Genomic DNA, 24802 nt, shown 5'->3' with positions numbered 1-24802 from the left:
GTGGAGCGAACAAGAGAGTCCCGGAGAGAGTGGTCCCTCCAGAAAACATATAAGGGTAGGGAAGGAAAAATGTCTTTGGTGGTGTGGTCGAACTGCAGATGGCGGAAGTGTCGGACGATGATGCATTGGTTCTGGAGGTTGTTGGGGTGGTAAGTGAGGACGGGGGTTTCTGGTTTGGTTGTTATTCCAGGGACAGGGTGTGAGGGATGAGTTGTGGGAAATGCACGAGACACCTCTCTCTCCTTCCTAGACCTCTCTGTCTCCATCTCCAGTAACCATCTAGAAACCGAGATCCATTTTAAGCCCAGTGACTCCCATAGCTACCTAGAATACACCTCCTCCCACCCACCTTCCTGCAAAAATGCCATCCCCTATTCGCAATTCCTTCGCCTCAGCCGCATCTGCTCCCAGGATGAGGCATTCCACTCCCGTACATCTCAGATGTCATCATTTTTCAAGGACCACAACTTTCCCCCCTGAGTGGTAGAGAACGCCCTCGACCGTGTGTCACGCAACTTATCCCTCACACCCCCTCCCTGCAATAACAACAAAAACAGATAAAATAGATTCCCCCTCATCCTCACGTACGACCCCACCAACCTCCAGATCCAACGCATCATCCTCCGATGCTTCCGCCATCTACAATCCGACCCTACCACCAAAGACGCTTTTCCCTCCCCACGCTTAACTGCTTTCTGGGGGGTCCACTCTCTCCGTGACTCCATTGTCTGCTCCACACTCCCCTCCAGCCCCACCTCACCTGGCACTTTTCCCTGCAACTGCAGGAAGTGCTACACCTGCTCCATAATTCCCCTCTCACCCCCGCCCCAGGCCCCAAGAAGACTTTCCATATCAAGCAGATATTCACCCGCACATCTGCTGGTGTGATATACTGCATCCGCTGTTCCCATTGTGGCCTCCTCTACATCGGGGAAACCAAGCAGAGGCTTGGGGACTACTTTGCAGAACACCTACGCTCCATTTGCACTAAATAACTGCACCTCCCAGTCGCAAACCATTTCAACTCCCCCTCCCATTCCGCAGACGACATGTCCATCTTGGGCCTCCTGCAGTGCCACAATGATGCCACCCGAAGGTTGTAGGGACAGCAACTCATATTCTGCTTGGGAACCCTGCAGCCCAATGGTATCAATGTGGACTTCACATGGTTCAAAATCTCCCCTCCCCCAACCGCATCCTTAAACCAGCACAGCTCGTCCGCACCTCCCTAATCTGTCCTTCCTCCCACCTATCCCCTCCTCCCACCTCAAGCCCCACCCCCTTCTCCTACCTACTAACCTCATTCCTCCCCCTTGTCTTGTCTGTCCTCCCTGGACTGACCTATCTCCTCCCTACCTCCCCACCTACACTCACCTTTTCTGGCTCCATCCCCACATCTTTGACCAGTCTGTCTCCTCTCCACCTATCTTCTCCTCTATCCGTCTTCTGTCCGCCTCCCCCTTTCTCCTTATTTATTTCAGATTCCCCTTCCCCTCCTGCATTTCTGAAGAAGGGCCTAGGTCCGAAACATCAGTCTTGCTGCTCCTCTGGTGCTGCTTGGCCTGCTGTGTTCATCCAGCTCTGCACCTTGTTATCTCAGATTCGCCGGCATCTGCAGTTCCTACCATCTCTGATACAATATTTCAAAGCTATGTTTTAGTGGGCGGATGAATGTAGTTCCAATTTCTGTGAAATGTTTCAAATAAAGCATTAAAAAAATGGTTCTTGAGGGAATCATTCTGCACATCCGTCAAGACAATAAATCGTACATTTCAGTATTTAGTGTCTCCTTTAATAATTGCCAAATGCATTGCTGCATTTTTATTACCCTTTGGACTGGGAATTTCTTTAGAGCTGCTGCTTCACCATAAGTTTGCTGGATCCTTAAAGATAATCTCACAAGAGGCAAGCTTGAAAAACAGCTAATGTCTGGTCACCAATTATTGAATTCTACAGATAGCAGCAGCCTATGGGTTTTGCAACAATAAATTAAAAAAAACTTACCATAAGACCTAACTGAACACGGTCCCAAAAGACTGGTAAATTAAATTACAAAGTTTCCAAATTACCTAGTTAATATTTGATGTAGTCCCAAAGCTCTGCTGCTGTTTAAATGCAGCAATACTCTTTGTCAGACAGATCTCTTCATTTACTCATTTATCTCTGTTAAAAACAGACTGAAGATTCCCCTTCAAATTCAATACCTCTTCAAGGTTCAGGAAATAATCCATGACCCCAATCCCAGATCCTTTCAAGGCAGAGGCTGGAATGCCTTTTCCTACTTTGTACATCAGGTTAAGAAGATATGCTAAATCCTCTTAAAGCTTAGGATCCTTTTCCAATGATCAAATTTTCCATTCCAATTGCCTTATACAGGCTGGAAGGAGGGTCCAATGCTTAATAGGTCTTCCAGAACCTCCTAGTCCGGACTAAATTCTATTTTCCAGCTCATTTGCCATACTGAGTTACAGCAGGAATGTGGCAGACACGTTAAAGATTTTCAAATTAATTTTATTTTAGTATAACAGTAAATGATAGAATGTTCAGTTCAGTGATGTAATACTGAAATTATTTTTACCATTGCTGTTTTTCTACTTGCAGGAGTTATGTATCGAAAGTCTTGCGCTGCTTCTACATCTTGCCTCATTACATCGGCAGGCTATCAGTCATTTTGTTCTCCAGGAAAGGTGGGATCTGTGTGCATCAGTTGTTGCAACACTCCACTCTGTAATGGACCCCGTCCCAGAAGAAGAGGAAGCGCAGCAATGTCTTCAAAAGCAAGCCTAAAACTTGTAGCTGCTGTTGGAATACTCACATCAGCAATTCTTCCAACATAAACCCATAAAATGAAGGAAACTCAAGTGTCATTATTGATGTAGGAGTTCTGACATTTCCTACCTTGCTTTGCTGTCTACATTTCACATGCTGTGTAACAGCTTACATTTAAAATAACTGACGATCACCATCCAAAAACATTAAAAGACCATATTCTTGACACAGAGACAATTGCCAATTCCATGGTTGCTTTATTGAAATTTCACATGCTATTATAAAAATGACTTTTGGAAGAATCACTAACAGCACTTTGAAAATTTTCTCTGTGGTTTTTGCTTGATACAGTTCCACTTTGTGAATGCTTCATATCTCAGTTTCATTGACTCCATTTGGTTTCTCCTTTAGGTGTAGCTCAGATATTATTTCTGGGGAAAGAAGCTTTGAGTTAGTGTTCAACAAGCTGGGCCCTGAAACTGAGTCAGCAGAGTTAAATTCATCTGGCTTTGTTGTTTGGGTCTCACAGTTTTGATGTGACAATGGCTCAAGCTCAACATCTGTGTCCTTCATTACCGTGCTCGAAAGGTTTTTGTTGCTTTTCCGGCGTGGAGAGCTGTATTTGAGTGTGGCATGGAGCAATGACCTTGTAGACTGAGTAGTGTCACCTTTGGGATTGGCTTGGGTTCTCCGTAGTGTCTGCATGTTTACATGCTCTATAGAGTTACAACGCAGTACCTGCATGAAAACTGCCCTGAACTGCTTAGAGGACAGATTATACAGCAGTGGATTTAATACTGAGCTGAGATAAAATAAAGTATCTGAAATAGGCAATAGGGCTACAAAGGCTCTGAAATATACCGTTGTCCACTGTGACTTTTCTTTGGCTGCTGCCATGATACGACGAATTTGCAATGGCGTCCAACACACAGCTAGGGCAACCACAATGAGCACTGTAGAAAGAAAACAAAATGTTTCTGCAAAACTCTTACAGTATCACCTCTGTTCATAAGCATACATTTGAATGAGCCATTGAAGCATTGACCTACTTATCTAAGGTCAGAATCTACCGCAAGCCAGATTGGTCATGCAGCAGCTCTAAAATGGTGCAGAGAAGAATGCATGGGAATTATTTGCAGTGCAGATACATGCTAAAGATATATTTTAATCCTGCTTCCATGTACTGTGTACTTAAAGAACTCAAGTGACTTATTAAAATGATGGTGTGAATAAATATCAGCAAGAGCAAACTCTGATGTGAACTCTCACATGAAACACTGTTTTCATATTATTGATATGCTTTATTGAGCTCCAAGGTAACAATTTGAGTAATATTATCAGCTTGCCATTATAGTAACAAATGAAGCAAGTCAATGAACAGTACCAATAGTCAGTTCAGCATGTACTAGTAAGCTTATTTTTTCCTTTGACTCAATTTCAGTGTAAATCAAACAGGGAAGGGATTAAGCAATCAGAATATCCACCAACTGCTATCCAAGAAAGTTACAAACCATTCAGTGGTCGAGATTTGCTTGCAGTGAATTAGTCAGTTGCCTGTGCAGGCAAATTATATTTTTCTATGTGCAAGTTCAGAAAGAAGCAGAGACATTTCATCATGGCATGTTCCTATTTCAACTTTAAGGTTATTTTTCCTAAAGGTGGGAAATAACAATGTTCAGAAGTGAAAGGTTGGAGGTTAGGGATAATAAAACTAGATAGTGAGCAAGGATAAATGAACTAAACTACATTCACACACACACACACACACACACACACACACACACATACACATACATTAGGTGCTGTACATTTCTATGACGACATATAATATAGTTTAACATCTCTATGACTCTCTATCTGTATATATCTATATATATATATATATATATATATATATAAAATCTGCACACTCACATACAATATAGCTTTCACTTTGAGTCCCTGCAGTTACTAGAGAGAACAAACATCCATCCCTGAAGCTGTTTTTAAATAAACTCCAGATAGCAGAGGCCAAAGGAAAGTGTGTAAATACACAACACCATCCAATTATCTCTGAGTGATAGCATTTAACAAAATATACAACAAATTTAAGTAAAATATATCATGATGAAATTTGTAATCGAATTTTCACTTCCATTCACAAAGCTGACCAAAACCTGGTCATAAATTATTACCTTTATTACATAATTATTTGCATATTTTAGTGAAATAGTTCCTGTTTGTTTAATGACCAGTACCGTAACTATTACCATCATCCTCCAAGAATGATAGACTTACCTCTGGTGCTGATGAACAATATCTGCCTGAGGCAGTTATTTTACTGTGTAACATCTTCTAAAGCTTATTTCAGCACTTTTATTGGATTTTCTAACACGTCCATAGCAGCTTAACAGCTGCTATATTTTATACCTTACAACTAGAGAAAAAGATATTTAGAACTGTGAAATTAATCCAATTACAGAGATACAAAAGAACTAAGAAACAAAAAAATGCCAGAGTTGCAGTAATAGATCTAGTCTATCACTTCATAATGATATGTTTCTGCTTCTAATTTACTGCAGTGAAAAGGAAACCTAGTTTACTGACAGTCCAGTGAATCATTGACATTTATTAATGACAAACAATAACTTGCCAGAAAAAGGTCTGTTTATCATTTTGCCTTATTAAAACAGAACGGAATATCAGTTAACAAAATATTATACAATAAACCTGTATATATTCTTTCAAAATGAAATTGATTTCTCCTATGTATCATTTGGTTTAATTTGTAACTATACTGCTAAAAAGATTTTATTGAAAGTGGTTCAACAAGTGGAGGAATGTTGTGGAAGAACCACTCCAAATTGCTTCTGGGACACTGCTACATATGCGATAATTCACAAAGCCTCAATATGTGTTATTTTGTTAAATTTTATATGATTGGTATACAATCATTAAAAGAGTATGAACTAAGGTAATTATTGATTTGATTATATTGGTGTTATTCTCCTTAATTCCATATATGGCTGACATAAAATTTGGTTAATAAAAGAAGAAAACCCAGAATCACATTAGGAGATAGAAAGCATTTTGACCATTGACATTCTGATAATTTTATCAAGAGAATATGTTGCTTTTTAAACAATAACATCCTTATGAAAATGAGCACAAAAGTATTATTTGTACAAAAACCTGTTTAATAAAATGCATTTCTCGTATTGACTGATGAATTTTACAAGTTCTACACATAATTATATTTGACAATTGAAATACAGTCGTGAGGGAAGAAAGAAAGAGTAATGATTTGAAGCATTTTAAAGTGTACTTAAGTGGTATAGACTGATATTAAAGCACTAAGTGTTTTCTCCACATTTATGTGATAGCACAGTTCAGCATAAATGGAAGCCAATGTAAGCAATCTGGCTTATTGAGTTTCATCCCAAATGCTAGTAAAGAATGCTGCACAGTGCTCATAAATTACTTTCTCTCCCTGAGAAAGTTAAATTAGAGGCTGCTACTTCTCCCTGCCTTGATATGCCTCCTGTTGGGTGAACAATGGAACATGAGCTTGGTACAAGTTTTCTTCAGTTACATTCCCTACCGATCGCATTGGAGCTGGCAGTATGAGACTGTAAAAGGCTACAGCTTCAAATTACGTTAAAAGCAATCACTGACCACCAATTTTGCTCAGTTGGTAATAGCGTGTCACCAGCTCGCACTTTTGCCTTCTGAGTCAATCTGTGGATTCAAGCCCCACTGTAAACCTGAGCACAAAGGCAGACATGTCACTGCAGCACTGAAAGTACTGCACTGTTGGGAATGCTTTTCTTCAGATAACTCATTACATCAAATTTCTACATCCCTGCTCAGGGAAACAAAAGATCAACGGAATAATTTGCAAAAAATGAGTAGCAAATGCTTGTGCTCTTGCTGAAATTCCTCCTTTAGCCGACATCACCAAAAGCAGTTTACCAATCTGGGCATTTACTGATGATGGCTTCTAGCTGTATTTGTCTGCATAGTAAATTCATCAGTTCATTCCAAAACCTTTTGGGACAAACTGAGGACATGATAAGGTGTTGTCTAAATGGCCACTATTTTGCTCCGTCATGATCTGGTGGTACATCTCAGTCTTTAGTCCTAGTCTCCATCTTAAATCACATTAAAAATATGACATTAAAACTGTAAAAGAAGAAAAGTGGATGATTAATTATTATTTAATATATATTAATACAGTGAACCCTACTGGAGTTTTTTTGAAGACTTTGCCTCCTCAAAATAGCACCCATCTTGTCTGTCAAATTTCTTTTATTATAAAACTAAAATAATTAAATTAGAATTTTCTAATCTATTGTAATTTTGCCACAAAAAATTAGAAGCTTAAAACCGTTTTCAGAGGTTTCCTCTCCAAAGATGCTGCCTAGACCTGCTGAATTTTCCCAGAATTATCTGCTTTGTCAGATCTCCAGAATCTACAGTAGCTGCTTTCATTGCTTACTGTCGTTACATGACATGCATTCAACTTATTTCCTCATATCCTGCTATAGTTTTAATATTTTTTAAGTTTTAATGGTATAAATTCAGTTTTCATGTGTAAGATAGAACTACAGAAAATAAACTGTAGTTATACAACTCATTATAAACATTGCTCCGAAATGTCACAAATTCTGCATTGACAGTGAATTACTTGAGCATATTGTTATTTTATGTTAGTGAATGCACAGTTACTTTGAATGCAACAAGGCCCAACAGCATACCAGTAAGTTTTAGTTGAAGTACAAATGAAGACTACAGTGGCTCAGTGGTTAGCACTGCTGCCTCACAGCACCAGGGACCCACGTTTGATTATAGCCTTGGGAAACTCTCTGTGTGTAGTTTGCACATTCTCCTCATGTCTGTGTGGATTTCCTCTAGATGCCCTGGTTTCGTCCCACGGTCCAAAGAAGTGCAGGTTAGATGGTTTGGTCATGCTAAATTGCCCATTGTGTCCAGGATGTGCAGGCTATGTGGATTAGCTGTGGAAACTGCAGGGATACAAGGATGGATAAGTGGGGTGGCTCTGGATGGGATGATCTTTGGAGGGTCAGTGTGGATTTTATGGCTGAATGGCCTGTTTCCACACAGTAAGGATTATATGAACAACAATTGGCATGCGGCTGAGCCATCAGATCTGAAAAAGGCACTGTCCAATTTGAAGATTACAACTCAAAATGGCACTAAAATATTAATATACATGTTCAAATTCCAGCAGGAACCATAACTTTCTGACGAGAAGCAGACCTGTAGTTCCTGAGATCAAAATTTGTTCCTCGTAAATTTTAGACGTGAAGAAACTTCTAAGTGAGAGCTAATAATTGCGTCATGTCCATTATTTCACATACAAGGTTTAACTGGTCTTTCATCATCAATTCTCTTCAACATAGAACAAAACATGTAACAAAATATAACAAAAGCATGGATCGCACATCAAAGCGACTAATAAATAATGAAAACAGAAAGTACTGGAGAAACTCCGCACATCTGGCTGCATTTCAAGAGAGGAAAACAGAGTTTATGTTTCAAGCCCATTGACCTTTCTTTGATTACAAATAGAAACCCGAATCCAGGAATAGTATTATGAATAAGGACAAACTTGCATTTATATTGCATCTTTCAGATCTACAGAACAAAATACCTGTTATTTAATTCTTTGAAGTCAGTTACTAAACAACAATCTACTCACAGGAAGACCCCACAAACAACAGTGAAATCAATAACCAATTAAGTTGTTTTGATGCCATTGAATTAAGGTCAATATTGGCTGTTCTTGAAAAGTCATATGTTCTTTTATACATACAAAGATTGATGAGGCAAGATTTGAAGATTACTTAGTGATCACAGATCGCATGTCAAATGGACAAAATCCAGGCGTAACATGTTTCCATTTTAATTTTTACCCAGTTTTCCTGAATTTAAATCCTTTCCACTTGCACATTGGACAGACCAGAGATTCAACCGGAAGGTTTTCAGTTTAATATTACCGATAAGAGGGTACATTGCCAAAGCATTTTTGACTTGCTGTCATCAGAACAACCACAAGAATGCTAAGTTTCCAAGCATCATTACGCCCTGTACTATGTTAGAAAAAGATGCTGTTTGGTTAGCAAATCAATTCTAATTGGCTGAAGCATTTCAATGGAGAAAACAATGGGACATCAGAGAAATCCAAAGCTCCTGGCCATTAAAATAAATGTATGATTAACCATGTTCCTTATGTTTTCAGAGACTATGTCATTGTGTATGAATGTATGATGCTCTTTGCCAGCATAAATAAATGAGCCATGTTATAAACTTGACTGATTATCTAAATTGCCTTGAACTAAATTCTAACTAAATCACCTCTTCAATCTCTCAAAGATATTCACACCTTTTCTAAAGTGTGATGACCAGAATTGGATGCAACATTCTAGTTGGTATATGAAGTTCAATACTGCTTTACTGATTTTGTATATTATGTCTTTATTTATGGAACTCAAAATTATATATTATTTGTTAACCATATTCTCAATATGTCCATCTACCATCAAAGGTCAGTGAAACTTCATCACGAGGTCTCTCTGTTGATTGTTGTATTTTTAAAATTACTTTTAAAGCTTCAGAACAGATTCAGAGAACAAGATTGAAAATAAGTAGAATGTATTGATAAATCTACAGTGCCTTAAGGCAGGATTTTACAATGTCATTTCAAGCAGCCATTGCTCAAACTCTGCAAACTTGTGTGTTCTAACAAGCAAAGCTGTAGAAATGTGTACATCTTTTTAAAATTTTGTTCACAGTTGTGCTCAATTTTACTTAACATCTAAAATATGTTCAGTCAGCATAATGAATAAAGTTCCTGAAATACTTAAATTGAAAAGACTCAGATGTTTGTTGGGTAGTAGTATAGCAGTAACAGATCATTGAACATAGAACAGTACAGGCCCTTCAGCCCATGATGTTGTGCCGAACAATTAACCTACTAAGATCAATCTACTCTGTGTACCCTACATTTTACTATCTTCCATATGCCTATCCAAGAGTCGTTTAAAAGTCTCTAAAGTATCTGACTTCACTACCATGCCGGCAGCATATTCCACATGCACACCACTCTCTGTGTGAAATGTTAGTGAACTTTGGCTGGAATCTTATAGAGAATTGAATGATGCAAGCTATAGTGCCATGTGGGGCAGAATTAGGTGGCAAGTGCGGTAGGGCCTATCTTGACACTGAGGTCATCTCACGTAATCTTTTATGCATTTTCATAAGTGGCATGGCGAGATTCTTGCCGGGCTGTGGTGAGATGACAATTGACAATGAATAACACTTGTTTGTTAACACTCTTGCTTTTGGCTCACCTTGTCTTATTGATATTCCAGGTGCAATCGTACCAAACTGGCCCAACAAACTAGACATCAGAAAAACCCAACAAAATAACTGGAGTGGGTGCTTGGCAGTTTCAAGTTAACACTTGCTCCAAAAGACCTCCACATTTGATATTAGGCACCAACATCTCAGGGCACACTTCATGGGCACTAGCCACAGTCACCCCATATCCATGAACTTTGGCAATTGATATACGCCAGCCTCAAAGAACCCTCAAGACACATCTATGATCCACTTACAGGGTGCTTCTGCATTTCACTGGCACACCTCAGGCTGCAGTGGCAGCTGTCACTATATTGTTGCTGCAAGGGCACAATACTCTGAGGGACATGCGCCTAGTATCTAGATTGGAACAGGTTACATATCCAAGCTCTTTTTTGCCTGTAATATCACGCTCTCGCTTTGAACCTACCTAGATGCTCACAGCATTCCTGCCTTGCAAGGCTTTGCCTTTTTTGCACTTAGGCCCCTCAGCCAGAGATACCAGGCTCATATTATTACTGGCCCAGTCCTGATGAAGGGTGTAAATCCAAAGCATTGACTTTTCTCCTCCTGTGATACTGCCTGACCTGCTGTGTTCGTCCAGTTCCACACTGTATTGACTCAAAATATGACCATCTTGCTGAGCCATTTAGCACAGACATATGGTCAGGAAGCTTGTTCTGATCGTCAGTTGACATCAGACAAGTCAAGGGGATAGCCTTCGCTTTGGGATTCCTGGCACAGTAAATCAAGGGAAACTTTTGGTACAAGTCCAGGCCTTATTCAGAACAGTAGGAGTCAGGATGCTGTCCTCAAAAGAGATGAGTTGCCAAATAATGGTGAGTACACTACCTGGCTTGACTTTTCTGAAAAATTATAGACTGTTTTCCCTTTGAAATAGGATAGAGATTGATATTGCAGACGATGAAAGTGGGTGACCCAGCTACAACTGTTGGTGAAAGTGAGAAAGATCCCTGAAGGAGTGAGTAAAAGGGATGCAGGGTTAGAGGTGTCATGTGTTGTGGTGAATGAGAGTGGATGGGGAAGGTATGAGCAGTAACAAGAGCAGTAAAACCTAGACGCCGGCTGGGAGCTGGTTACAGCTGCAGAGATGGAGTGAGTGTGAGGTGTCAGAAAGAAGATGATGGGAGTGATTCTGCCAAAGTGGAGAAGATCATTGATCTTTCTTCTTAACTGCTGGATACTCCAGATGGCTGAGACTGTTCTAACTTGGGAGGCAACATTGGACCAGGCTGATATAGCCTAGCGTCTTGGCCTGCACTGCTGGCGCTGGGAGAAGAGGAAGCCCATATCTGTACCAAACTATCCAGCTTGTCATGAAAGCGGGTGGCTCTTTCTCTCCATATTCATGGAAAATGTCAGGAACATTGCAGGGCAGCTCTGGGCTGACGGTGCTTGCCTGGGCATACAACCGCATTTGGAAGATGCCATTTGTGCAAGGAATGCCTGTCAATTCTAGGATATCCAGAGACTCATGAGTTGTTCTGAGAATGGCATGTAATAAGATGAAGTTGGGAATGGCAATTAATGTGACGAGTTTGACAAGATTCTGTGAGAGAACTCATTTGGCCTCATTGTGAGAATTCCAACAACAGACTCACTGTGACTTGCATTTAGCCAAAGAAAGGTATAAGATTTAGCCCTCTTAAACCAAAGGCCTGGAGTAGTGCTCTGGAGTGATGAATTTGAGTCACACATTGACAGATAGGATAATTTAAATTTAATAAATTAATAAATTTCAAGGTAATGTTGATCATGGAACTGCTGGGTGGCTTTAAAAGTTGATCTTTTTTGTTCTTGGACATCTTTCAGATCTATAGAATAAAATACCTATTTTTTTTATTCTTCAGGGGAGGAAATCTACCATCCTTAACCAGCTCAGCACAAGTGACTTCAGATTGACATTATGGTGTGGTTTAACTGACACTTTGAAATGACTGAACAGGTCACACACAGTGTTAAACTAAAACCACCAGAATGTGTGTACCTATGAGGGAAAGAAAATGATATTGAAAAATGTTGAGTGCCAAAGCAAAATAACTGCTTCATGTACATGACCTAAGATACAAATGGTTTTCTCTCACTTTATGAATTTATATGTGTCTTTACTAAATCTGACTGTCTGCAGTTGTGTACAGGGAGTGCCACTGAGAACCATTTAAGTTGTATATATTCTGTCTATATCACAATATCTATTCACTTACTTGGTGTCAGGACTATACAGGCTCTACAGTTGAACATAACAAATGGAAGGGATAGATTTAATGAGTAAAATTACACTTCCTAATTCAATATTTTGAACTTTTTTAACATTTTGTGTGGGAACATGCACAGATGTATATGTTGTGAGAAAATATTGAAACTCAGATTTCTTCCAAACTGCTGTGTGCCTCAGCTTAAAATTAACCTTTTGTTTTCCAGCTATTGCTAGCTGCAATCCAAAATGTTTACCTCAGATTAAAATTCCAACATCTTTTTTATTCGCTTGTGGAATGTAGGTGCCGTTGGTTGGCCAGCAATTTTACGGCTTATCTCTAGCTGCCTCAAAGTCACTTTAATTGTACTTAAATTTGCATCATGTAGCGGTCTAATTGACAACTTAATCCATATGATGCATGATACAAGAGCAGGTCAGGTGCTAGGAATACAGTGGCAAGTAACTCACCTCCTGACTCCCCAAAGCCTGTCCATCATCTGCATGGCACAAGACAAGAGTGAGCTGAAATACTCCCCACTTGCAAGGATTGGTGCATCTCCAAAACTACTCAAGAAGATTGACAGAGTCTATGACAAAGCACCACATCAATAAACATCCACTCTCTCCGCCAACAATACTCATCAGCAGTGTGTACTATCTACAAGGTGCAGTGCAGAAATTCACCAAAGATCCTTAGCATCTTCCAAACCAATGACCACTTCCATCTAGACAGACAAGGGCAGCATGGGATTACCACTATCTGCAAATTCCCTTCTAAGCCACTCACTATCATGACTTGGAAATATATTGTCTTTCTTCCACTGTTGCTGGGTCAGAATCCTGGAATTCCCTCCCTAATGGCATTGTGGGTCAACCCACAGCAGATGGACCACAGTAGTTCATGAAGGCAGCTCACCAGAGCTTCTCAGCCAATGACACCCATGTTGCACAAAAAGCTTACATTTTAATGTGTGGTTAACAATTTATATGGAAGCAAGCAATAGCTGGAAAACAGGAGGTTAATTTTAAGCTGAGACACGCAACAGTTTGGAAAAAATCAGAATTTTAAATATTTTCTCTGAACATACGCAACTGTGTTTGTTCCCACACAGTTTAAAGATGTGCAAAAATATTGAAATAGGAAGTGTCACTTCGCCCATAAAATCTATTCCTTCCATTCATCATGTTCAACTGCTCTATAAGTACTGTCTAAGCCCTGTCAACTCTAATTGAGCCATCTTCATGGTTCTGATATTCAACACAGATCTATTAAATCATTCTTTAAAGTTATATATTGTTGTTAATTTAATAGGCTTTTCTTTTTGTCATGACTAAATAGCAAGTCCACCACATTCTAGGAAACAGAGATATGAATAAGTTGGATCATAGGAGTGTGTCTGTTACTTCAAGTAAACTGCTGGGAGAAACAGAATTGAGAAAAGCTAGATTAGAATTATAGTATGTCAAGTTTACAATGATAGTTTCCATAAAAAGCACTGGTAGTGTCCCTACCTAGGACCAGGAAGCCCAGGTTCAAATCCTACCTGCTCCAGAGATGTGTAATAACATCTCTAAACAGGTTGATTAGAAAAGAAGGTTAAATTTTAAAAAAAGAGCTCATAATGGAAATGCTCACAGGAAGGATGTGCAGACACCCTAAAGGACTATTGCTAGTTTTATGTTATGGAAAGGAATTATCAATACTAGAAGGACATTAAATAAACCTACCTATTTGCATTCATTCTGCTCTTCCAATCTCATCAAATGCATTCTCTTGCACTGCCTTTTATCCCATATTAACACACCCCAGCATCTTTTCTTTACAGTTTTGTCTATTTATTTTACTATCAGGCAAAAACAGAATGTGAACTGTTGATGGCCCAATGCTGAGAAATTAAATTTCACTATTATCAGCAAGCAGCAGCAACTTTTTGTCCCACTGTTCCAATGACATCCTAAGAATATAAATTAGGTTAAAATTATAATTTGGACATGTAATATAAATGCAATATGTCATGACCAGTGGTGAAATAAGATAAATAAGCAATGCTTTCAGCTCACCATTACTCATTCATGACACAACTTTCCCTGAAAGCCTTCCACATACAAAATCACTCCCCACAGGAAGTTTGCATTCTATTAACTGCTCTAACTCTAGTTTGTTAATGACTTAACATTTCTGAAGGTTCAGCCAACAGCCCTCAAAGCATAAAAAATAATATTTGTTGAAATCTGAGTCTGAGGAGGTTTGTTGCTATAGCAACATTCCTTCCAGACCATTTTACCATGCTTGCTTACAGAGAATGCAGTAATGACAAACAATATAATGGCTGATGTCACCAATATTGCCTGGTGCTATAAATGGCTATTTATGTTTTGAGAAGAAGCTGGAAATTTATATACCAGCATGTAGTAAAGTATAAAATCTGATATATCACAAAAGAGCATAAAATGAGAGGCCACAAAGTTTACTTTTCCCTTTCTCTAGATGCAATCCATCCAATTATGTGCAGTTTCTCATTAACTTGACCTTTTAAGAAAATACTCTTTGATCCTCAAAGGGATCCTGTCAAAGCTCCAGAATATTTACCAACCTTTAGTTTTCCAATATTCAATTCTGCTTTTGGTGCCGCATGGAGAAAATTTACCCTTGCCTCACTAGCGCTGTGTGTTCTGCAGAGTAGCCAGTCATTTCAGTACTGAATCTACCCCAATAACTACCAACCTAGATCCCGAAAGTATATTTATAAGTCCAATTGTTAAAAGGAATTTAATCATATCAGCTTCTGCTGTGAATTTGTCTAACTTATCATTTACATGTCAGTCAACAAACCTCCATGCCTGCATTAGAGTTTCCAAGAGGTGAAGATTCATGTCTTCGATTCTCATGTAAGCAACACAGGAGGAAAATTTTAAAGGTGTTTAAAAATGAATTTACCTCATCTACTTTGAAACTTATTTATTAGTTGTACAATGACTGGAAATGGGAGAGGGGTGAGTTGAGGATAAGACTGACCTTACACGACTGTTGGAGGTAGAGAAGGAGGTCAGGACTTAAGTACATTTCTACAAATATAGTGCTAGCAACATTCCTTATATTGCAAGAAAAATTATTTCAACTTTAGCCTTGTTTGGACTTGTTCATTTAAAATTATGCTCAGCTCTTTGGATGCATTATCTTTCAGATATTCTGCCTAAATGTGTCTCTCAAACAATTTATTCTTAGCATGAATTCACAATACAACTGCAAAGTTGTTTTGTTTTGTCTCATTTATAGCTGAAACGATGCCAAAATCTGTTATGTAGACCTAATCTGACATTCAGCTGAAGCGAATTAAGAGCCCTGGGAGGTTGAAGTCCCAGCCTATTTCACTACATAGATGGATTGAGTCAGGATGCTCAATTTATCTTTAATGTGTTTAAAATTCAGTGCAAAGACAGAGATATTGTGCAACTTCACTCTTTGAGATCTAACCTTCTCTTGATTCCAGCATGATGATATTGCTGCAGTAATTTCAAGATGATTGCATGGTCCAGGAATTTTGAGTGAAATAAAACTTCCCAAAACAGCATTAATTGCTACAGAATATAAAATTTATTTAATTGATTTCTAATAATCATTCATGCTGCTGTTAGTTTCTTACTCACACTTCTTTCAGGAAATGGCAAATGTGTTGGCATGCATAACCAAAACTTTTTCAAAAAACTGAATGAATGCAGAATTATGGAAGTCCTGGAGAGTGTTGCTGAACAAAGACCTTGGATACAGGGTCATAGTTCCTTGAAAGTGGAGTTCCACGTGGATAGGACAGTGAAAAAGGCTTGGTTTGGTATGCTTGTTTGGTATGATTGGTACGCTTGGATGTCAGTTAGGCCTCTTTTGGTGTACTGAGTTCAATACTCATCTCCCTGCTATTGGAAAGATGTTATCAAACTTGGAAGAGTTCTGTAAAGATTTACCAGGATGTTGCCAGAGTTGGAGAGTTTAAGCTATAGGGAGAGGCTGAATAGGCTGGGGCTATTTTCCCTGGACCATCAGAGTCTGAAGGGTAACCTTACAGAGATTTCAAAACTCATGAGGGCCAAGGGTAGGGTGAATAGTCAAGGTCTTTTTCCCAGCATAGGGGAGTCCAAAACTAGAGATTATATGTTTAAGGTGAGTGTGGAAAGATTTAAAAAGGACCTAAGGGGTAAACTTTTCATCCAGAGTGTGATGAGTGTATGAAATAATCTACCAGGGAAAGTGGTGGAGGCTGGTATAATTACAACATTTAAAAGGCATCTGGCTGTTACATGAATAGGAAGAGTTTACTGGGATATGGGCCAAATGCTGGCAAATGGAACTAGATTAATTTAGGATATCTGGTCATGGATGAGTTGGACCAAAGGGTCTTTTTTCATGTTGTACATCTCTATGGCTCTATGATATTAGAAATGATCAAAGCTGATCACAAATTTATTTCTGACCCAATATTGTACACCTGGATATCCAGGCAACATCACAGCAACGTCACTTGTATGACTGGATAAACTTTCAATATGTATAAACTCAATGAACAAATCTTGTGTTTCTACCTTGGCTCACTCGTAACTTACAAGTCCATGTATACTGGCTGGCAAGACAGGATACAACTAGTCTCTCAACATTTTCCTCCATTGGTTTATAAATGTAGTAAAGTGATTAAAATTTCAATTTATTTGCCTTTTGGAAGATATTCTTTGAAAAATGTTCAATAGCTTGATAAAGTGGATTCTTTTACATGTAGAACCAGTGCTGGATTTTCAACATAGGTTTCAACATGGGACTTTGATGTTGTGGCCATTCTGGAGACATGGATAGAGCAGGGACAGGAATGGTTGTTGCAGGTTCTGGGATTTAGATGTTTCCGTAGGAACAGAGAAGATGGTAAAAGGGGCAGAGGTGTGGCATTGTTGGTCAAGGACAGTATTACAGTAGCAGAAAGGATGTTTGGGGACTCGTCAACTGAGGTAGTATGGGTTGAGGTTAGAAACAGGAAAGGAGAGGTCACCCTGTTGGGAGTTTTCTATAGGCCTCCGAATAGTTCCAGAGATGTAGAGGAAAGGATAGCAAAGGTGATTCTCGATAGGAGTGAGACATACAGGGTAGTTGCCATGGGGAACTTCAACTTTCCAAATATTGACTGGGAAAACTATAGTTCGAGTACTATAGATGGGTCATTATTTGTCCAGTGTGTGCAGGAGGGCTTCCTGACACAGTATGCAGACAAGCCAACAAGGGGTGAAGCAACATTAGATTTAGTACTGGGTAATGAGCCCGGCCAGGTGTTATATTTGGAAGTAGGTGAGCACTTTGGTGATAGTGATCACAATTCTATTATGTTTACTTTAGTGATGGTAAGGGATAGGTGTATACCACTGGGTAAGAGTTATACAAAGAAACAAAGGAACCTACAGCACAGGAACAGGCCCTTCGGCCCTCCAAGCCTGCACCGATCAAGATCCTCTGTCTAACCTGTCATCTATTTTCTAACGGTCTGTGTCCATTTGCTCCCTGCCCATCCATGTACCTGTCCAAATATATCTTAAAAGATGCTAACGTATCTAGGTCTACCACCTCTGCTGGCAACGCATTCCAGGCACCCACCACCCTCTGTGTAAAGAACTTTCCATGCATATCTCCCTTAAACTTTCCTCCTCTCACTTTGAACTCATGACACCTAGTAATTGAGTCCCCCAATCTGGGAAAAAGCTTTTTGCTATCCAACTATCATAGCTGAGGGAAAGGCATTTACAATGAGATTAGACAAGATTTAGGGAGCATAGGATGGGAAAGGAAACTGCAGGGGATGGGCACATTAGAAATGTGGAGTTTATTCAAGGAAAAGCTCCTGTGTGTTCCAGATAAGTGTGTACTTGTCGGGCAGGGAGGAAGCTGTAGAGCGCGGGAGCTGTGGTTTACGCAGGAGGTGGAATCTCTGGTCAAGAGGAAGAAGAAGGCTTATGTTAGGATGAGATGTGAAGGCTCAGTTAGGGCACTTGAGGGTTACAAGGTAGCCAGGAAGACCTAAAGAGAGAGCTGAGAAGAGCCAGGAGGAGACATGAGAAGTTGTTGGCGGATAGGATCAAGGTAAACCCTAAGGCTTTCTATAGGTATTTAAGGAATAAAAGAATGACAAGAGTAAGATTAGGGCCAATCAAGGATAGTAATGGGAAGTTGTGTGTGGAGTCAGAGGAGATAGGGGAAGCACTAAATGAATATTTTTCGACAGCATTCACTCTAGAAAATGACAATGTTGTCGAGGAGAATACTGAGATACAGGCTACTAGACTAGGTGGGATTGAGGTTCACAAGGAAGAGGTATTAGGAATCCTGCAGAGGGTGAAGATAGATAAGTCCCCTGGGCTGGATGGGATTTATCCTCGGATCCTCTGGGAAGCCAGGGAGGAGATTGCCGAGCTTTTTGTATTGATCTTTAACTCGTCATTGTCTACAGGAATAGCGCCAGAAGACTGGAGGATAGCAAATGTGGTTCCCCTGTTCAAGAAGGGGAGTAGAGACAACCCTGGTAATTATAGACCTGTGAGCCTTACTTCAGTTGTTGTTAAAGTGTTGGAAAAGGTTAAAAGAGATAGGATTTATAATCGTCTAGAAAAGAATAAATTGATTAGGGATAGTCAGCACGGTTTTGTGAAGGGAAGGTCGTGCCTCACAAACCTTATTGAGTTCTTTGAGAAGGTGACCAAACAGGTAGATGAGAGTAAACCGGTTGATGTGGTGTATATGGATTTCAGCAAGGCATTCGATAAGGTTCCCCACAATAGGCTATTGTACAAAATGTGGAGGAATGGGATTGTGGCAGATATAGCAGTTTGGATCGGAAATTGGCTTGCTGAAAGAAGACAGAGGGTGGTGGTTGATCGCAAATGTTCATCCTGGAGACCAGTTACTAGTGGTGTACCGCAAGGGTCGGTGTTGGGTCCACTGCTGTTTGTCATTTTTATAAACGACCTGGTTAACATAGAACATAAAACATAGAACATTACAGCACAGTACAGGCCCTTCGGCCCTCGATGTTGCGCCGACCTGTCATACCGATCTCAAGCCCATCTAACCTACACTATTCCATGTATGTCCATATGCTTATCCAATGACGACTTAAATGTACCTAAAGTTGGTGAATCTACTACCGTTGCAGGCAAAGCGTTCCATTCCCTTAGTACTCTCTGAGTAAAGAAACTACCTCTGACATCTGTCCTATATCTTTCACTCCTCAATTTAAAGCTATGCCCCCTCGTGCTCGCCGTCACCATCCTAGGAGAAAGGCTCTCCCTATCCACCCTATCCAAACCTCTGATTATTTTATATGTCTCAATTAAGTCACCTCTCAACCTTCTTCACTCTAATGAAAACAGCCTCAAGCCCATCAGCCTTTCCTCGTAAGACCTTCCCTCCAAACCAGGCAACATCCTAGTAAATCTCCTCTGCACCCTTTCCAAAGCTTCCACATCCTTCTTATAATGCGGTGACCAGAACTGTACACAATACTCCAAGTGCAGCCACACCAGAGTTTTGTACAGCTTCACCATAACCTCTTGATTCCGGAACTCGATCCCTCTATTAATAAAAGCTAACACTCTGTATGCCTTCTTAACAGCCCTGTCAACTTGGGTGGCAACTTTCAAGGATCTGTGTACATGGACACTGAGATCACTCTGCTCATCTACACTGCTAAGAATCTGACCATTGGCGTAGTACTTTGCCTTCTGGTTACTCCTACCAAAATGCATCACCTCACACTTGACTGCAGTAAACTCCATTTGCCAGCTCTCAGCCCAGCACTGCAGGTTATTTATGTCTCTCTGCAACCTATAGCATCTATCGTCACTATCCACAACTCCACCAACCTTAGTGTCGTCTGCAAATTTACTAACCCATCCTTCTACGCCCTCATCCAGGTCATTTATAAAAATGACAAACAGCAGTGGACCCAACACCGACCCTTGTGGTACACCACTAGTAACTGATCTCCAAGATGAACATTTCCCATCAACTACCACCCTCTGTCTTCTTTCAGCAAGCCAATTTCCGACCCAAACTGCTATATCTCCTACAATTCCAGTCCTCCACATTTTGTACAATAGACTACTGTGGGGAACCTTATCGAACGCCTTGCTGAAATCCATACACAGCACATCAACCGGTTTACTCTCATCTACCTGTTTGGTCACCTTCTCAAAGAACTCAATAAGGTTTGTGAGGCATGACCTTCCCTTCACAAAACAATACTGACTATCCCTAATCAAATTATTCTTTTCTAGATGATTATAAATCCTATCCTTTACAACCTTTTCCAACACTTTACCAACAAATGAAGTAAGGCTCACAGGTCTACAATTACCAGGGTTGTCTCTACTCCCCTTCTTGAACAGGGGAACACATTTGCTATCCTCCAGTCATCTGGCACTATTCCTGTAGATAATGGCGAGTTAAAGATCAATACCAAAGGCTTGGCAATCTCCTCCCTGGCTTCCCAGAGGATCCGAGGATAAATCCCATCCAGCCCAGGGGACTTATCTATCTTCACCCTCTGTAGGATTCCTAATACCTCTTCCTTGTGAACCTCAATCTAGTAGCCTATATCTCAGTATTCTCCTCGAAAACATTGTCGTTTTCTAGAGTGAATATTGTTGAAAAATATTCATTTAGTGCTTCCCCTATTTCATCTGACTCCACACACAACTTACCACTACTATCTTTGATTGGGCCTAATCTTACTTTCGTCATTCTTTTATTCCTTAAATACCTATAGAAAGCCTTAGGGTTTACCCTGATCCTATCTGCCAAAAACTTCTCATGTCTCCTCCTGGCTCTTCTGAGCGCTCTCTTTAGGTCTTTCCTGGCTTGCTCTTAGCCCTCAAGCGCCCTAACTGAGCCTTCACATCTCATCCTAACATAAACCTTCTTCTTCCTCTTGACTAGAGATTCCACCTCCTTCGTAAGCCACGGCTCCCCTGCTCTACAGCTTCCTCCTTGCCTGACAGGTACATACTTATCAAGGACACACAGGAGCTTTTCCTTGAATAAGCTCCACATTTCTAATGTGCCCATCCCCTGCAGTTTCCTTTCCCATCCTATGCTCCCTAAATCTTGTCTAATCTCATTGTAATTGCCTTTCCCCCGCTATAACTCTTGCCCAGTGGTACACACCTATACCTTTCCATCACTAAATTAAACATAATAGAAGTTTGTTTGCTATCACCAAAGTTCTCACCTACTTCCAAATCTAACACCTGGCCAAGCTCATTACCCAGTGCTGAATCTAATGTGGCTTTGCCCCTTGTTGGCCTATCTACATATTGTGTCAGGAAGCCCTCCTGCACACACTGGACAAATAATGACCCATCTATAGTACTCGAACTATAGTGTTCCCAGTCAATATCTGGAAAGTTGAAGTCCCCCATGACAACTACCCTGTCTGTCTCTCTCCTATGGAGAATCATCTTTGCTATCCTTTCCTCTACATCTCTGGAACTATTCGGAGGCCTGTAGAAAACTCCCAACAGGGTGACATCTCCTTTCCTGTTTCTAACCTCAGCCCATGCTACCTCAGTTGACAAGTCCCCAGACATAATTTCTGCAACTGTAATACTGTCCTTGACCAACAATGCCACACCTCCGCCCCTTTTACCATCTTCTCTGTACTTACTGAAACATCTAAACCCCGGAACCTGCAGCAGCCATTCTTGTCCCTGCGCTATCCATGTCTCTGAAATGGCCACAACATCAAAGTCCCAGGTACCAACCCATGCTGCAAGTTCACCCACCTTATTCCGGACGCCCCTGGCATTGAAGTAGACACACTTCAAACCAACTTCTCGCTTGCCAGTGCCATATTGCATCCCTGAAACTTTATTTCGGACCACCCTACTCTCAACCTTTTCTCTACTCGAACTACAATTTTGGTTCCCACTCCCCTGCTGAATTAGTTTAAACCCACCCAAATAGCCTTAGCAAATTTCCCCCCCAGGATATCGGTACCCCTCTGGTTCAGGTGAAGACCATCTTGCTTGTAGAGGTCCCATCTACCCCAGAAAGAGCCCAAATTATCCAAGAATCCAAAACCCTCCCTCCTGCACCATCCCTGTAGCCACGTGCTCAACTCCTCTCTCTCCCTACTCCTTGCCTCACTAGCACGTGGCACGGGCAACAAACCAGAGACAACAACTCTCTGGATGAGGGCGTAGAAGGATGGGTTAGTAAATTTGCAGACGACACTAAGGTCGCTGGAGTTGTGGATAGTGATGAAGGATGTTGTAGGTTACAGAGAGACATAGATAAGCTGCAGAGCTGGGCTCAGAGGTGGCAAATGGAGTTTAATGCAGACAAGTGTGAGGTGATGCACTTTGGTAGGAGTAACCGGAAGGCAAAGTACAGGGCTAATGGTAAGATTCTTAGTAGTGTAGATGAACAGAGAGATCTCGGTGTCCATGTACACAGATCCTTGAAAGTTGCCACCCAGGTTGACAGGGCTGTTAAGAAGGCATACAGAGTTTTAGCTTTTATTAATAGAGGGATTGCGTTCCGGAACCAAGAGGTTATGCTGCAGCTGTACAAAACTCTGGTGCGGCCGCACTTGGAGTATTGCGTGCAGTTCTGGTCACTGCATTACAAGAAGGATGTGGAAGCTTTGGAAACGGTGCAGAGGAGATTTACTAGAATGTTGCCTGGTATGGAGGGAAGGTCTTACGAGGAAAGGCTGATGGACTTGAGGCTGTTTTCGTTAGAGAGAAGAAGGTTGAGAGGTGACTTAATTGAGACATATAAAAATAATCAGAGGGTTAGATAGGGTGGATAGGGAGACCCTTTTTCCTCGGATAGTAACGGCAAGTACGAGGGGGAATAGCTTTAAATTGAGGGGTGAAAGATATAGGGCAGATGTCAGAGGTAGTTTCTTTACTCAGAGCGTAGTAAGGGAATGGAACACTTTGCCTGCAATGGTCGTAGATTCGCCAACTTTAAATACATTTAAGTTGCCATTGGATAAGCATATGGACGTACATGGAATAGTGTAGGTTAGATGGGCTTGAGATCGGTATGACAGATCGGCACAACATCGAGGGCCTAAGGGCCTGTACTGTGCAGTAATGTTCTATGTTCTATGTTTGTTTGTGAACTCAATATTTGGACCAATTCAAGTTCTTTCTTTCTCTGGGGTAAGGCTTCCCAAAGTGGAGGTGTCAGGATCCAAAGTGTGATCATGAGCTGAAATTTAGGGGATGCAAAAATCTGAGGCAGCAATGGCAGTCATGAGTTCTGACTGAGTTAGAAGAGCTGTGCTGCCTCTCTAACAGGTTCCCACTCTCTCAGCTCTCACTGAGTGGTCTCAACAATTTTCAAGCGTCAAAATTCTGTCACAATTGTAAAACGTTTAGTATTCACTGTTCTAGAAACATATCTCCTGAACTCACCATCTCACACCACAATTTACAGTTGGTAATCAGAGGAAATTTTCAATGTTCATTCTGGGCTGAACTCAAAGACAGAGGTGAAATAACATTATACGAATGAACATGCCAGCTTCCGAATCAAGTAAGCTTTGTTTTGAAGGAAAAACTGACACGTTTCTATAGTTTAATCGCAAACAAAATTTTTTGTCTGGTGTTTTCAAAACAGTGCCAGTGGGGAATCCAGGTTAGAGAATTACAGCTGCTCAAAAGCTATGGCCTTCTTTTGTCTCCATTCAATATTTTCTACGTAATCATTTCCTAGTGACATTATAACTGATAATAAGTTGTTGCTTTACTTTCTCATTCATTACAACCTTAAGCCCAAAGGAAAATTACATCTTCCTTAACAAAGAGATAACAAAGTGTAGAGCTAGATGAACACAGCAGGCCAAGCAGCATCTTAGGAACAGGAAAGCTGATGTTTTGGGCCTAGACCCTTTCTGAAGAAGGGTCTAGGCCCGAAATGTCAGCTTTCCTGCTCTTAAGATGCTGCTTGGCCTGCTGTGTTCATCCAGCTCTACATCTTGTTATCTCGGATTCTCCAGCATTTGCAGTTCCTATTATCTCTTCCTTAACAAACATTGCATTGCGTAAAAATGCAAATCAATGCTGCACTTTCACTTATAAATTTAAACTGTCTTCTACTTGTTCCAGTGAATTCTGTTGCCCTTTTTAAATTCGATTTTATCATTGTCAATGACTGAAGAAAATGGATAAGTTTTTCAACATCTTTGAATGTGATATTCATGTGTCTTCAATACTTAACACTACCTTTTTAAAAAGGTAAAAAAAAGACAGCTGATGTTTGAAAAATTCGATCAGTAATCAATTTATGCAACTCCAGAACCACATTTGAATCTGTAACACCTCTTGTCAGGTTCCACAACCTTTACCAATCTATTATATTGTTATTAAAAACAGCCTAAAAATGTTGGACTGAATATTTGGAGTGGCTATCACATC

General features: G+C 40.4%; 2 protein-coding genes across 2 annotated transcripts in view; one reads left to right on the top strand and one right to left on the bottom strand.

Moving 5' to 3' along the window:
• LOC125454433 (ly6/PLAUR domain-containing protein 1-like) overlaps window positions 1-3724 on the top strand; it is a 54873-nt gene extending 51149 nt beyond the window's left edge. The window contains exon 3 of the mRNA XM_048535172.2: window positions 2602-3724. Coding sequence (XP_048391129.1) covers window positions 2602-2837 — 236 coding nt within the window. The 3' untranslated portion in view covers window positions 2838-3724. The remainder of the gene's footprint in view (window positions 1-2601) is intronic.
• gpr39 (G protein-coupled receptor 39) overlaps window positions 3004-24802 on the bottom strand; it is an 84372-nt gene continuing 62573 nt past the window's right edge. Inside the window, exon 3 of the mRNA XM_048535171.2 lies at window positions 3004-3722. Coding sequence (XP_048391128.1) covers window positions 3139-3722 — 584 coding nt within the window. The 3' untranslated portion in view covers window positions 3004-3138. The remainder of the gene's footprint in view (window positions 3723-24802) is intronic.

This window comes from Stegostoma tigrinum, chromosome 7 (assembly GCF_030684315.1).
Source record: "Stegostoma tigrinum isolate sSteTig4 chromosome 7, sSteTig4.hap1, whole genome shotgun sequence".
NCBI lineage: Eukaryota > Metazoa > Chordata > Chondrichthyes > Orectolobiformes > Stegostomatidae > Stegostoma > Stegostoma tigrinum.
This window is presented reverse-complemented; position numbering and strand designations above follow the sequence as displayed.